Here is a 16,081-nt window from a genome sequence, read left to right as displayed (position 1 = left end):
GGAGATCGCTTCATTAAAAACACAGCAGACAAAGATCTGACTCAAGCCAACCTGTCTATTGGAAATGGGAACTTCGGAAAAAAAGTGCTATAGGCTGCTACCATGAAATGGTATATGTCTGAGCGCAAAGACTTTCTGCCATGATCCCTCCTATCTATATTCTGCCTGGCACGTTGCCCGGCATTGCATTTACAGTGTTTTATTTGCAGAAACTTTTACCTCGCCAGCCTCAGTGAAATCCTCTTAGATATATAAATTACGTCGAGCAGGGTTCACTTATACGGAGCATCTTGAATATATATCAGGAGAGACTTAACGGGAAATCGCATTAATATGATTTAAAAACTTTTTAGGCTGAGATCTTTAAACCACTTCCTCGGGATTAGTTCCGTTGTTTGAAAGCGGGGCTTCTCCCGAGTAGAACTTCCCTAAGAAGTATTCAATGAATGAGCAAGGAACACACTTTCAACACAAAACCATCCCCCCATGCCCCACCCGCAGTAATTTCCTTTACTTGAAAGCGACTGTTTCTTCTCTGGTTATTCTCGGAGGGGGCATGCCGATGCTTCGTGTTTAAGGTGAGGTTTGGCTACGAACCGATTTAAACCAGATCCTCCTCTCTTGCCTCTATGGCAGGGCATGATTAAGCTTCAATACTCAACTAGAAGGCTTCCAAATCCTAACCTCCTCTTTAGGAAAGAGTCAGGTCTTCTGGCAAGAGGGATTATTCCAAGTCTCCATCCTATTACTAGCAAGCTTCAAACGAGACTCCTGCATGGCCTAAGGCCTATTAGTGACTAGACTTGGGGCTCTGGTAGCTTGTACTGGGATTGCTTCATAGGGGTTTTGGATACTGGCCAGACACCCTATCAGTAGATCTCCCATATTTCTGCAAGGCAGGACCAGAAGGAAGGGGACATCTCTCACACACAGCACCCTCTCAAAAACACGCATATACACATCTCTCCTCCCTCACTGGCCTTTTTATGGTGCCCAACTTCGTCAATCTAATCAGGATTTATGAGAGATAGTCAAAATTAAACACTGAATTATGTGCTACAGTCTGTGTTACAGTTCTAATAGCACACTTGTGATGGACGTTCCCTCAGAATTCGAAAGTGCTTAACTTTGGATGGATCGTCTTTTTTTGCGGTTGGGGCGGGGGACCCACACTCCATACTGCCCTTCAGATATACACCTGCATGATAGTAACTGACTGGGCAAGTGCTTAAACCCGGGGGGGGGGGGGATCAGTTTGTATCTGAGATTGTATACAGAAGAGTGTTAGAGGCGCGGTTCTTCCAAAATACTTTTTAGGCTGCAGTCCTAAGTGTACTTTCTTGGAAACAAGACCCACTGAAATTAGAGAGGCATACTTTCAGTGAATATGATGATACTGGAGTAGGGAAGGGAAAATAACTCTGTACCCTCAAAGAAACCGAACTGCTTGGGGCTTCCCACACTAGAAACAAACAGACAAGGGGGCTAATACAGACCACAATCTAAACATCTCGCTATGTGATAACTTTAGCCGAACCACAAGAAATAGGACAGGCACAAGAGGTGAGGGAAAGGCTCACTGAGGCCCCCCACCCTCATAAGAAATCCTGACCATTCAGACTAAACAGATAATGCTTTTGCAATCATTCTGCCTTTTTAAAGGAGATTACAAATGTGTGGTGTTCAGCAAAATCAACCGAGCCAAACACTCGCACTGCCACGAATCCCAGTCGTTTGTTGTTTATCCTTTTTTTAAAAAATCCAAGTCTCCCCCACCCCCGGTTTGATAGCTCCCAACTATTCCCCTGTGCGCCGAGCACACAGAGAACTTCGGAACTGAGGGGAAAGGAGGGGTAGAAATCAAACTTATTTGTCTCTTTCCCCCTCCTCCTAGTCGGGTTATTTCGAACGGTGAAACACGCAGCCTGCTCACTCATTGGACAGCGCTCTAGTCTATCATAGAGCTTTGCTACATTGATTAGAGAATGGGTTTGTCAATTACATCCCCAGTCTAGACGCTTCCTTTTGTGCTGGGCTGGCTGCTGATCCCAGACGTCTTTTTACGGAGCTGAGCACGTACCTCAAGGTTGTGTGTGTGTGTTTTTTAAACCAAGCAAGCGCTATGAAGGAAAAAAATCTGTCAAGCTCAGCGGTTTTCTCGAATCACCGGGGGGGGGGGGGGAAACTAGTGAATACACAAAATCCATCCACCCTGCCGCTATCTTCTGCATGGTGCACAGACACGCTATACAAGTCAGTTAAACATTAAAGCAGCTTACAAAGCAAACATCTGCGATACAATAGCCATTAAAAATCTCGCGCTAAGCACATTTTCTTTTAAAAAAAAAACAGGAAAGAAAATTTAATATGCACCACGTACCATTGCAATGTATAAAGTATATGTAAGAAACTTTAAAGGCTTGAGACGATTTGCTTCATTGATTGTCATGTGTTTCTATTTTTTCATTAGAACTATATTAAACTTGAAATTGTTGAAACTTCGAAAGAGAATTAAAAAAAAAAAGCTAATTAACAAGCTGCTATGTTTATATATATATATATAACCTTCCAAGGCAACGGTTTGTGATGCACTCTCGCTAGTCTCTGTTTTGAAAGCGATCCAAGCCGTACTGGCTGGGTTCTCAGATTTTCTCTCTCCCTGGCTTTGTTTTGTGTGCCTTGGATTGTGTTAGACTTTGCAGAAGTTGCAATCTATTCGACAGACTCTCCACCTCGCTCCCCTCCCCCCCCCCCTCCGCTTCACGTCCCAGTCTGTGTATTTCCGCAATCGCTGCAATTTGCATAGACACCACACACATGGAGGAGGTCCATTCTCACGGAGGCCAGCGCCGGGCCAATAGCAGCATCAGGAATTCCTTTCAGCGCGTACTCCAGCCAGAACAACATTTCCAATAGACTAGGCCCGGTTCCAGGCACCGCAGCGGCAGCAGGAAGGAAGGAAGGAGAAAAGGAGAGTCGCTCTCTATGCGCAGTGCGAGTCCTTTCTGCAGGCGAACATTGCAATGAATGGGAGGGGGGAGGGGAGCTGTTAGCCGAATGCAGTTTTGCTACATGCAACCGTACGGGTCTCTTCCGAAGTGTGGTGTTCAGCAAACAATTTCCTCAGTTAAAAGATGATATAAGGAGCGGGGGCGCCCCCCCCCAGTTTTTTTCCCTCGCACAGAAATGCCTGCTAGACGGATCCGCAAAAGACCTCTTGACCTCCGCTGTAACTGTTAACACAGTTACACGGGCCTTGCCTCCCAGATAAATTTGTGACTGAGTTGTGATTGTTACTGTACTTTTGATTGAGTTAAAGCTTTGTTATATATACATGGATTTGGAAGTCTGCTTTATTGTTCAGTGGGCCTTATTTCTGTGTAAACCTTCATAGGTTTTCTTATGGCAGTACTGTGGCTTGCTTTAACTGCAAAGTGACCAGCATCTATAGAACCTATAAAATAGAATGTGGAGGGGGGTTTTTTGTCTACTTTTGCAAAACTAAAATAAAATCCTAGGTAATTTCCATTTAATATCTTTTGAAAGTACCATCCCTACCAAGCACAAGGTGATAGGCTTGGCTTTCCACCAGGACTAATATCAAATGATTTTGTTTGTAAGTGTGTTCTGGTAATGAACCAGCCCTAAGCTTCTTGTACGTTATGATCTGGATAGCATATTCTGAAGGGCAGAGCACAAGAGGGTGGGAAGGATTCACATTAGGAGTTTGAGTTAGATGTTCTTTCGGTCTCAGCAACTTCTGTCATTAGGTTGTAAGTAATAATAATAATAATAAATTTATTTTTATATATTTTTTATTTTTTTAATATATTTTAATATCCCGCCCTCCCCCGCCAAAGGCGGGCTCAGGGCGGCTCACAGACATGCAATACCATGATTTAAATAAAACATTGTAGACAACAATTTTAAATACAATCAATTACATAAATTAATTAAAATAGATAAAACAGTATGTTCCCTCTATGCCAAGTTAGTGTGAGCTAGCTAACAGTTCTTAAGCCTTCAACTCACACATTTTTGTCTTTGCTCAGGAAAAATGGCCCCAGAGCAAACTAATTTGTGTAGTAGCTCACAACTTTAATGCCAGTAGGTCACGGTTTTCTTCACAAGACTCCACAGCTTAGAGGGAGTATTAGTTGTAAGAGGTAGCAAGTAAAGCATAGTGCTGGCCAGCGGTCATTTCATAGAAAAACAGGTGCCGGAGCTCATTAGTACAACTCATTTGCACCCCTGACGTCACCTGAAGGTGTACTAAATTATATCAGCTCAGCATCTACCTTAAAATGCTTCTTGAATTATAATTGTCATAATAAAACCTGACTTCCATCATACTTCTTAAATTACTTTCTCCTATGTGGCCACAGTGGCATGATGGAGATTTTCATTTGTCTGCTTTATATGTTTTGGTTATTTCCCATTTTTTGTGGGGAGAAATATTAGAAAGTTTGTCAAATCTTAGAGTTCAGGAAAATTCTCATAGGGGGTTTGAACAATGGAGCACAGAAGCAAGTATTTGGGAGGGGGGTAAGAAAAGAAAGAGCACAAGAAAATTTAGAGGTAACAGAGCTCCGCTCCTGTGAGCTCCTGCCCAAAATGAGGCCTAGTTCTAGCTAAATATAACACTGTATGCTTATCTTATTTTTCTCTATTCATATTGAGGTAGGCCAGGCTGAGAGCTAGCGGCTGGCCCAAGACTACCCAGTAGGTTTTACAACTGAATGGGGGTTTAAAACCAGGTCTCCTCAAGCTAAGACCAGCACTCTAGCCACTGTGAGAGAATCATGTTGAAGCAGCCTCTTGTGGAGCAAGAAATAATTTACCTACTTCCTGATATTTAATGTTTTTCATATAACAAGTTTTATCTATCTAATACCAAATTGAGTGGCCATATGCCAGCAAAACAAGGCTACCCATAGAAAGGATCAGAGATGCTACTATTTGATCTCCCTGAGTATATAGCAAAATATGTAAAATTGACCCAAAGTAAAATATCCCCTCCACACAGACAATGAAGGCATGCTTCAGGATGGTGCAAAAGGAACAAAACTAGAAGATCAGAGAATTGGCTTAAGTCCCTGAGAGCTTTAGAAAAGTGTAATGGGAGATTTGGGGAACCGTGGGGGCGGATTTCAAAATTGACATTGCTGCTCCTCCAGTAGGGGTGATTCCTTTGGCAGCAATTTATTTACCCTTCTCCAATGATATATTTTGCAAAGCTCAAGGGACTCAGGAGTATTCAAAGAAGTATTGTCTATAAAATCCAATGCAGATAACATTTGCTGCCCTCTATCAGAGGTCAGATTTTTACAAGAGGCTGCTGATGCAATGAGCTTTCCTGTGCAACTTTGCATGGGCTCTACTGCATCCTGTGTGAGGTTGCTATATGTGCTTAGTATATTAACATAATGTCCACAAGGGCTATGGTCTTTGGCATTAAAACTGAACATACATAATCCCTTTGCACAGAACACAGCACAAGTTAAGAAAGACTTGAGCCTGCAGAAGGTGTTTTTGACGGGTAGCTTCACATGTAAATCAGGCCTTAATGGCCTATCCATGAAGAATTATTAGATTACAACCTTAAGGCCACTTCACTATCACTTTCTTGTTTCACAGACTTAGCAGTGAGACTACCATTCTGATATCTTCTGTTCCACCTAATTGTTTCATATGGAGCTGTGTTATAATGTTTATTGTGGAATTAAGTCATTTGGTATCATGTCAGGTTAGCTGCTAAAAGGTTCTAGCAAGGACCATTTGGGTTTTTATAGAGTGGTAAGGGGAACAAATGAATGAATATAACTTACAAATAGCATGGAAACCCACAAAAGAATATTTCAATTTACACCTTCTGAATTAGTGCCCCCCCCATTTTATGTGGTTACAGTTTTGATGGCCTGGTCCAATTACTGTGAGAGATTAAGCCCTTCAGTTCTGTCTTCAAACAATGGGAATGACACAATTATCAGAATTGTTGCACTTAATCCAAATTCTGTTGGAATAAAAGGAATGCTCCTGTTGGGTTAGTTTCAGAGGATGCCACAGGACTTGTCTAGACAAAAATTACACTACATTACAGATAGAGTTACAGATTAACTCTCACTAGTGTGTGCTGGGGGTGCATTTCCATTAGTTTAAAACATCTTATTTTAAAAAAATGTATTTAGAGCTGTACATTAACAGCAGAAATCTATGTCAATGGGGATATGGTGTAAATTGATATGAGTATCCATGTACAAAGCTGTACTAGATCATTTAAAGTTTTTGAAAGTAAATAAATTCATAGCACATTGTTGGTTTACCCAAGAGATATTAAGAGATGTATAAGGAAGCCCACCCAGCAATTATATATCTGTATTATTATTGTATATAGATCCAAATAGGCAGCCGTGTTGATCTGAAGTAGTAGAACAAAATAGGAGTCAATTGCACCTTTAAGACCAACTTAGTTTTATTCAGAACGTAAGCTTTCATGTGCATGCACACTTCTTCAGACAAGGAATGAGGTACAGTAAGCAGAGCCACATATAGCTGGTGGGATTACATGTCAGAATGCCTGTTAATTATTCTATTGCTAATAAACCTGGGTCAAGAAATGCCTTCTTTTTGACCCAGGTTTATTAGCAATAGAATAATTAACAGGCATTCTCACATTCTGACGTGTTACTGTTTTATGGTTTCCCACGCTAATTCAACCCAGATCAAAGGTTTTCTGAATTTGTTAATTTTACGATTATGCTATTGGTTTTTAACTTTGTACCACTTGGCATTCCAAACCCCACCAGCTATATGTGGCTCTGCTTACTGTACATCATTCCTTGTCTGAAGAAGTGTGCATGCACATGAAAGCTTACGTTCTGAATAAAACTAAGTTGGTCTTAAAGGTGCAATTGACTCCTAGGGCAGTTCCGCAGGGCCTGTAAGACAGCCCTCTTCCGGCAGGCCTATAACATCTAACTGACAATGAGAACATCTTCTGGATGGAACAAAAATGCATCTACAGACCGCTGGTTTTATTCCTATTTTGTTTTATCAATTATGGTTTTAACTTATTTGTAAATGTTTTTAAACCAAATCTATGTAAATTATAATGTTGTAAGCCGCCCTGAGACACTTCGGTGAGAAGGGCGGGATATAAGTCCAAATATAAATAAATAAATATTTTGTTGTATTATTATTGTGTTAGACATCCCATTTCAGGTGTCTAGTTTTCTGTGCTTTTCTCCCATTTCTCTGAATTTTGAGTGTAGAAGAGTGAAGTTCTGCAATTAGAGAGGAAGCTTAACAGATTTTAGACTGACATCTTCTGTGAGATATTCAGCTATCCCTAATGAATTTCTAGCATTCAGTTTGTATTAGGACCAGATGAATGGGTAAATTATTTGTATGGAGTACGTTAGGCATCCTGAGATATGCAGACATCTGTGTTGCTGTAGATAATCCAGTTCGATGGTATGCAACCCCATGCTTAGCTGCATGAGATGTTCTCCTAAAGGGTAGAAAGTTCTGTTATTATCTGTATCCATGTCAGACCACTGTTGTCTGTTATTGCATAATATGGCTGCGGTATGGCCAGGGCAGGAGTCTGTTGCAAGCATGGCAGCATCATTGGTGACTTTAGCATTGACACTTTAAGTTTTATTTAAAATATTTATATGCTAGCTTTTCTCCAGAGTAGCTGTGGAACCACTCCAGTGTTTTGTTTGTTGAGTTGTGGATTCAGCACAATTGCTACAGGATAGGCATACACAGAGTTGTGGTACATGAAAGGCAGAAAAGTTAGAAAGAATTGAAGTGGGAGATTGTATTGTTAACTATATGGACAATGATAAAAAAAAAATTACTACTAATTGGGCTGGGCTATTGGGTTGTCTTTAACTGCAAACAGTTCAGATCAATTGACATCCATGTAAATGTATTTAGACCTGGAAAGCTTATTAACAGTCATCATTTGCATGCAGAAGATTTCTACTTCAATTCCTAAAAAAGTATTGAGACTTTGAGGTTCATAAAAATTGTTTGTTTGTTGAGAGATTGCTTGTTTAAAAGTCACCAGTTTTATTAGTATGCTGTAAAAATGCCATGAATACTACATAGTACATTAGTTTGCTGGTATGTCACAAAATGGATGTTGAGAGTGTTTCCAGATGTTTGTATTTTAGTGCAAAGTACAATGGAAAGTCATTACTCAATTACTGTAAAAGGATTCATGATCTTTCCTTGAGGTCTTTTTTAATTTTCAAATAATACTTTCTCTGCAGTGAACACAACAGTAAAATGCTCTCCCCAGCCTCTCCCCACTTCTAGCCAGCTGTAATTTTTTTCAAGAAAAAGTACTTTGTGAGTTTTTGTTGCAAGAGTGTAATAGTTTATTGAATAGTAGCTGTGATATCACTGGTGGCAAGCATGGACCCTCTTCATAATGATACCATTTTGTCTAGGATAAACACTTACTTCATTTTAAACATTTTAAAGCCACCTTTCTTCCCAATCATAAGGGCAGAAGGTAACAAACAATAAAAACATTAAAACAAACTTACACACACAAAGCAAATTGGGAGCCCATGTAGGCAGAACAAGCCTGGAGTGATATGGCCCTTATGCCCCACTCCAGTGAGAATTCTGGCTGCAGCATTCTATACCAATAGTTGCATCTGGATATTTTCCAAGGGCACCCCACGTAGACATATTGCAGTAGTCAAGTCTGGGTGGTACCAGGGCATGTACCACACTGGCAAATCTGTTTTGCCCAGGAAAGATTGCAACTGGCTTGCCAGCTAAAGTTGGTGAATAGTGCTCCTTCCACTGCTGCCATCTGCTTTCCCAGAAGTAGACCTGGGTTTAGCTGCACTCCCAACCTGCTCCTTTAGTTGTTTGGGGCGGCTTCCACTTGGAAGTTTCCCCCCCACCTTGTTAAGCCAGAGTGCTCTTTCTTATCTTCCACATGACATCATGTTGTAATTGTCTTGTTTAGTGGTTTTCCCTGTCCTCAAAATGGTATTTTCAAAATCTGCTTAACTCTGCCTTTAGGAAATAACACAATCCAAGCATGTTAGTATCCTCTTTGGGAAGAATGGTGTATGTTTGCCTCCTCCACAGAGGTGCTGCTGACACTGGCATCATTTTCCTGCTGTAAATCCCTTGGGAGCACCATTTTTCTTGTTATAACAGTGCTTTTTAAAAACATGGCAATTGCTATAGCACTATAACAATCTATTGCCACAATCTGAAATATTTATTTATTTTTATTTAGTAGATTTATATTCTGCTCTTTCCCATAATGGGCAGATTACAGACATAATAAATAACAGTTAAAACCCAACAATAAAATAATAAAACAATCAAAACAAGCACAGCAACAAAAAATACAGCATAGGCGGTATGGGCACATTTTGCAGATTAAAACATAGATGTCAGCCCAAAATCTAATAGTCAAGATGGTAAATTAATAGGTTGTTGTAGGAGAGGACAATAGATGGTATAAGCAGTGAAGTAAGGATGCCCACATGCCTCAACCAAAAGTTTGGTGGAATAGCTCCGTCTTGCAGGCCCTAAAGAATGGTAGTAAATCTGGTAGAGCCCAAATCTCTGCAGGGAGCTGATTCTACCAGGTCAGGGCCAGGGTTGAAACAGCCTGGCCCTGGTCGAGGCAAGCCAGACATTCTTTGGGCCAGGGATGGCCAAAAGTTGTTGGTTGGCTGATTGCAATAATCTCCGGGGCTCATATGGGGAAAGGCAGTCCCACAGGTATGTCGATCCCAGGCTACTTAAGGCTTTAAATGTCAGTACTAGAATCTTGAAGTGGATCCGGCACTCTATTGGTAGCCAGTGCAATTTGTACAGCATCTGCTGAACGCTTGCCTTTAAAGGCAATTCAGTTTACAGCTGGGCTGTCACATTTTGCACCAGCTGGAGTTTCTGGATCAGCCCCAAGGGCAAGCCTGAATACAGTGAGTTACAGTAGTCCAGCCTGGAAGTGACCGTTGTATGGATCTCTGTAGCTAAGTCCTGGGGAGTCAGATAGGGCGCTAGCTGTTTGATCCATTGTAGTGCTATAGCATGTGCATTGAATAAAAAAAGAACAATAAAAAGGTGTCAAATCACCACAGAAGCCAAGATCACTATGCCCCATGGTCAGTGTGGAGTAGCAGCAGAGAATGTGTGAAAGGGAAAAGTCGGAGGCAAAAATAAAAGAAAATGCACAAGAAACTCCCACATGTGATAGTTTTTTACTAACATACATACTTAGGCATTCACACAGACAATGGAAGCAATATGGAGAACCCTTCAGAAGTTTAATATTGCTTCCTCACTGCAGCTTATTAACTATTAGATAATACAAGTGATGGACTCATGAGGACTTGCAGAAAGCATCTCATTCTTCTCTACCCACACTATTTCCTCTTTTCTTTATCTGAAAGCCCTCTTAGCCACTCCCCTTTCCTTTCCTTTCCTTTCCTTTCCTTTCCTTTCCTTTCCTTTCCTTTCCTTTCCTTTCCTTTCCTTTCCTTTCCTTTCCTTTCCTTTCCTTTCCTTTCCTTTCCTTTCCTTTCCTTTCCTTTCCTTTCCTTTCCTTTCCTTTCCACCAATCCACTTATTTTTATCTGCCCTTCAGCTTTCACTCCTTCCCTCACTCTGGCAGCTTTTACCCAGAAGTCTAGCCCAATGGCAAGGTATGGGCCAATTGTGTGGTGTGATACCTTCAAGAATTTGCAGGAGGCATCTTATCCCCCCCCCCCATATCTCCCCTTCTCCACAATTTCCCTTCTTTTCCTTATCCTGGCAACCTTTTCCTGGATCCTCTCTCCTTATTACCCACCTACCAAACTGCCTTTATCTGCCTCCCATTTTCAACTGTATTTATTATTTCATTTATACCCTACCTTTTTCCACAATGGGGACCCAAATCAGCTTATTTGCACTGTTCTCCTCTCATCCATTTCATTTTCACAATAACCTTGTTAGGTAGGTGAGCCTAAGAGGAAGTGACAGGTCCAAGGTCACTAGGGGGCTTCCACTACAAAGTGGTGATCTGAAGCTGGGTCTCCCAGATCCAGGTTTGACACTAACTACTATACAACACTGGATTTTTTGAGGTGGCTGTTTTTGGACAGTCACAAGAAGCTTGGTCTCCCAGATCCAGGTCTGACACTAACTACTATACAACACTGGATTTTTTGAGGTGGCTGTTTTTGGACAGTCACAAGAAGCTTGGCCTGGGTGAGTCATGCAAGTCACATGCCTATTGGTTGCTGCCAGGCCTAGTTACTATTAGTTCTCCCATAGACAGTTGGGCCATTATGGACCCCAGGATGCCTCCTGGTGGGTCAATGTCCTTCACCCAGGCCAGGCCAGTCCTGCAACAGAAGGGCTGTGTCTGGCACACGTAAACTCTGCACAATATTATGGAGACTGTGCCCAAGTCTCATGCAAGGTGAGAGAGGTGGCATCCAGCCTACAAAACTCCTGTGCGAAGCCACCGAGGCAGCATCCAGCCAGTCCAAGTCCTCCATGTGGTGAGGGAGATGGCAGCAATGCTTGCCCATTCTTACCTAACTCTCATGTGAGATGAAGTTCCACACATCCTATGCAAGGCAAGATGGCACCAGCAGCCTTTCCTGGGAAAACTGTGGCCCAATTGTGCGGTGCTGGCCACTTGCCAGGCCCACCTGCATGGTAGGGAACCAACCCACAAGGACTTAAGGGGTACCTCACTTTCCCTCTTTCTCCCTCCCTGCACTATTTTTTCTTTTCCTCCTCCTGGCAACTCCCATATCTTCTCCCTTTCCTCATTCTCACCTTCTTGAGCCATTCACCAACCTACCTTCTATCTTCCTCCCACATGAAGCTGTATTTTTTAATTTAATGATATATACCTCACCTTTCTCTGCAGTGGGAACCCAAAGCAACTTGTGTAATTCTCCTCTGCTCATTTTATCCTCAGGACAACCAAGGTAGGTAGGGTTGCCAGGTCTGACTCAAATATCTGGGGACTTTGGGAGTGGGGCCAGGAGACTTTGGGGGTGGAGCCAGGAGCAAGCATATGTGACAAGCATAATTGAACTCTGAAGGGAGTTTTGGTCATTACATTTAAAGGGAATGCACACCTTTTAAATGCCTTCTCTCCATTTGGAAATAATGAAAGATAGGGGTACCTTCTTTTGGAGCTCATAGAATTGGATCCCCTGGTCCAATCTTTTTTAAACTTACTGGGTGTTTTGAGGAAAGGCATTGGATGCTATGCTGAAAATTTGATGCATCTACCTCCAAAACCAGCCCCAGATACCCACAGATCAATTCTCCATTATACTTTATGGGAATCGGTCTCCATAGAGGATAATGGAGTGCCCAGCAGACATTTCCCTCCCCCCCCACTTTCTGATTACTCTGAAGCGGAGGGAGGGCCTCCAAACCAGGGGATCCACTGTCCTCAACTGGGGGCTGGTTAGGCAGAGAGTGTGTGACTGACACAAGGTCATCTAGTGAGTTTGCATGGCAGATTGTCTGAGAATTTGAACTTAGATTTCCCATATCCTAGTCTTTCTAACCACTGCACCACCCTGTAGGGGGGTGGATGTTTAACAGTACCAAGCAGTTGGGCCTGGATGAGTCATGAAAGTCATGTGGAAGCAAGTTGCCTGGTGGTTGTTGCCAGGCCTGACTCAGATGAGTCTTTCCTCAAAGTCTTCCCTCCCTCTGCCTTTTATTAACAGAAACCAAGACATGAAAACTGGTAATAGTATGGTTGTCTAGCAACAGCACTTATTTCTGAACGCTAGAGGCACTATGTCTATAAGATTCCAGATTTTTCTGCAAACTTGAAGTGTTTTTCAGGTTCATAGAAACATCTGTCTGCCCATGGCTCCACAGATTTGACAACTATTAGAATTAAATATATTTATGTTCAAGAAAAGGGAATAGTCAAATCTCCATTAAATATCCCCAACAAGTCCCCCCACCCCCTTAAACAACCCTGTTTTGCACTGTGGTACACTATAAAGTTTCTTAGATAATAGGAGAAAAATCTTCCTATCCCTGTGAAATTGAGACAGTTCTTCAGCAAGCAATTTCTCCTATTTATGCAGTGGATAGTTTTAAAGAAAGTCAAGAGACTAAGGTACACACATTCATCCCCCCCCTTTTTTTCTATGGTTATATGTATTTGAAACGAGTGACAGGATCAGTACCACAGCAGCCAACATATGTATCTTTGAGTGTCCTGCAATCACATATGGATACTGAATTATATTACCTCCCAAACAAAGCAGTTTGTAAGTGACATATTAAAAACTTGAATTACATTTTAAAAATATTCCAGCTTTTCTGGGATGGAGACAGATGACAAAATCAGACATTGTGAAGAAGTTAGATTTCCTATTGAAAACATAGCTATTGATTTCAGATGTGACAGATATTTGCTCTAACATTAGTTGGTGCTTATATCCAGCACTAAGAGGCTCAGCAGAAAATGTCAGATGTGACCAGAGCCCAAGCATTCGAAATCTACTGTCAATGGCACTCTTAAATTTAACATGCTACGTTTTAGAAACCAGATGCTGCTGTGTTCTGTATAAATTATACCCAGTGAAGAAGCTCCATGCTGGAAAAAGTTCCAAAGCTATAAGATGCTGTAGATCTGCACTTGCTGGATAAAATGCAGTCAATACAAGTTGCATGGCTAGAGAAGAACACTATTGTACTATTGTATTATGCCTTTCACTTTTTATTTCATGGACTAGGCAACTAAAAACAAGCTACATGTTCTTTACCGCTACATGTTCTTTACTGAGTACAACTCCAAACATCCTTGTAAAAGTTGAAGAGTTTCAAGGAATTCAGACAGCTACCTCCAAATGGGCCTGCCTACTAAAGGGGAAAAAAGAGACAAAGAGAGAATGGGAGGTCTGTAACAACTAAGCCTCCACCAGGATAACCTGTTTCTATCTATGACTTTCATATGTATAAATTACATTTCCATTGTTCCCTGCTCTTTCTCCAAGGGGTTCTGGGAGGCTTTTGTGGGGATTACTCCATTTTTCTATCACTTTTTCTATACTAAAAGTAGGAATGGCCAAGCAATAGTGACTGCCCCAAGATCACCTGTCTGAGCTGGAACCTATACCCAGGTTTCCTGTGATCAAGTCTGAAAATAACCTCTACACTATTGTTGGATAACACAATTGAGCAAGTATGTAAAGTTATTAGGGGTAGAAAGAGACAAATAAATGTGCCTTCAAAGAGTATTGTAGCTAAGCGCATTTCATTCATGCAGTCTCATCAGACTGAGGCTGAATCTTTCTTATTTCAGGACTGTATCTGCAAATCATGATTCATGTTTTTCTAATGTTAAGGCTGGATAACAATAACAGTGTACTCCATTGAAGTTATATGTAACCATTTTTTTAAAGACTGCCATAAATTTAGCCCATAACACATAAGAGAAGCCATGTTGGATCAGGCCAATGGCCCATCCAGTCCAACACTCTGTGTCACACAGTGGCCAAAAATTTATATAAAATTTATATATAGTGGCTATTAGCCACAGTGTGTGTGTGTATATATATATATCTACACACACACACACACACACTGTGGCTAATAGCCACTGATGGACGTCTGCTCCATATTTTTATCTAAACCCCTCTTGAAGGTGGCCATGCTTGTGGCCGCCACCACCTCCTGTGGCAGTGAATTCCACATGTTAATCACCCTTTGGGTGAAGAAGTACTTCCTTTTATCCATTTTAACCTGTCTGCTCAGCAATTTCATTGAATGCCCACGAGTTCTTGTATTGTGAGAAAGAGAGAAAAGTACCTCTTTCTCTACTTTCTCAATCCCATGCATTATCTTGTAAACCTCTATCATGTCACCCCACAGTCGACGTTTCTCCAAGCTAAAGAGTCCCAAGCGTTTCAACCTTTCTTCATAGGGAAAGTGTTCCAGCCCTTTAATCATTCTAGTTGCCCTTTTCTGGACTTTCTCCAATGCTATAATATCCTTTTTGAGGTGCGGCGACCAGAACTGCACACAGTACTCCAAATGAGACTGCACCATCGATTTATACAGGGGCATTATGATACTGGCTGATTTGTTTTCAATTCCCTTCCTAATAATTCCCAGCATGGCGTTGGCCTTTTTTATTGCAAACACACACTGTCTTGACATTTTCAGTGAGTTATCTACCACGACCCCAAGTTCTTTCTCTTGGTCAGTCTCTGCCAGTTCACACCCCATCAACTTGTATTTGTAGCTGGGATTCTTGGCCCCAATGTGCATTACTTTGCACTTGGCCACACTGAACTGCATCTGCCACGTTGATTCCCACTCACCCAGCCTCAACAGGTCCCTTTGGAGTTCCTCGCAATCCTCTCTGGTTCTCACCACCCTGAACAATTTAGTGTCATCCGCAAACTTGGCCACTTCACTGCTCACTCCCAACTCTAAATCATTTATGAACAAGTTAAAGAGCATGGGACCCAGTACCGAGCCCTATGGCACCCCACTGCTTACCGTCCTCCATTGCGAAGACTGCCCATTTATACTCACTCTCTGCTTCCTTTTACTCAGCCAGTTTTTGATCCACAAGAGGACCTGTCCTTTTACTCCATGACTCTCAAGCTTTCTAAGGAGCCTTTGATGAGGAACTTTATCAAAAGCTTTCTGGAAGTCAAGGTAAACAACATCTATCAGGTCTCCTTTGTCCACATGTTTGTTCACCCCCTCAAAGAAATGTAACAGGTTAGTGAGGCAAGATCTTCCCTTACAGAACCCAAGCTGAATCTTCCTCAATAACCCGTGTTCATCAATGTGCCTACTCATTCTGTCCTTGATAATGCTTTCTACCAACTTTCCCGGTATTGAAGTCAGACTGACTGGCCTGTAATTTTCCAGATCTCCTCTGGAACTTTTTTTAAAGATGGGGGTGACATTTGCTACCTTCCAGTCCTTAGGAACGGAGGCAGATTTCAATGAAAGATTACAGATTTTTGTCAAAAGATCCACAAGTTCAATTTTAAGTTATTTCAGAACTCTCGAATGTATGTCATTCGGACCCGGTGAC

At 41.7% G+C, this 16,081-nt stretch overlaps 1 protein-coding gene across 3 annotated transcripts in view; it reads right to left on the bottom strand.

The window, feature by feature from the left end:
* Positions 1 to 16,081, bottom strand: part of NFIA (nuclear factor I A) — a 933,690-nt gene that overhangs the window by 644,693 nt on the left and 272,916 nt on the right. The window contains exon 1 of one of the 3 annotated variants that reach the window (XM_060231904.1): positions 2,381 to 2,464. The exons of the other annotated variants lie outside the window; for them this stretch is intronic. Coding sequence (XP_060087887.1) covers positions 2,381 to 2,449 — 69 coding nt within the window. The 5' untranslated portion in view covers positions 2,450 to 2,464. Of the gene's footprint in view, positions 1 to 2,380; positions 2,465 to 16,081 lie in introns of those variants that run through there. 3 annotated transcript variants of the gene reach the window in all.

Source organism: Heteronotia binoei, chromosome 2 (assembly GCF_032191835.1).
Source record: "Heteronotia binoei isolate CCM8104 ecotype False Entrance Well chromosome 2, APGP_CSIRO_Hbin_v1, whole genome shotgun sequence".
In the NCBI taxonomy this organism is placed as follows: Eukaryota; Metazoa; Chordata; class Lepidosauria; order Squamata; family Gekkonidae; genus Heteronotia; species Heteronotia binoei.
The sequence above is the reverse complement of the archived record's forward strand: the minus strand, read 5'-3'. Positions and strand labels throughout refer to the sequence as shown.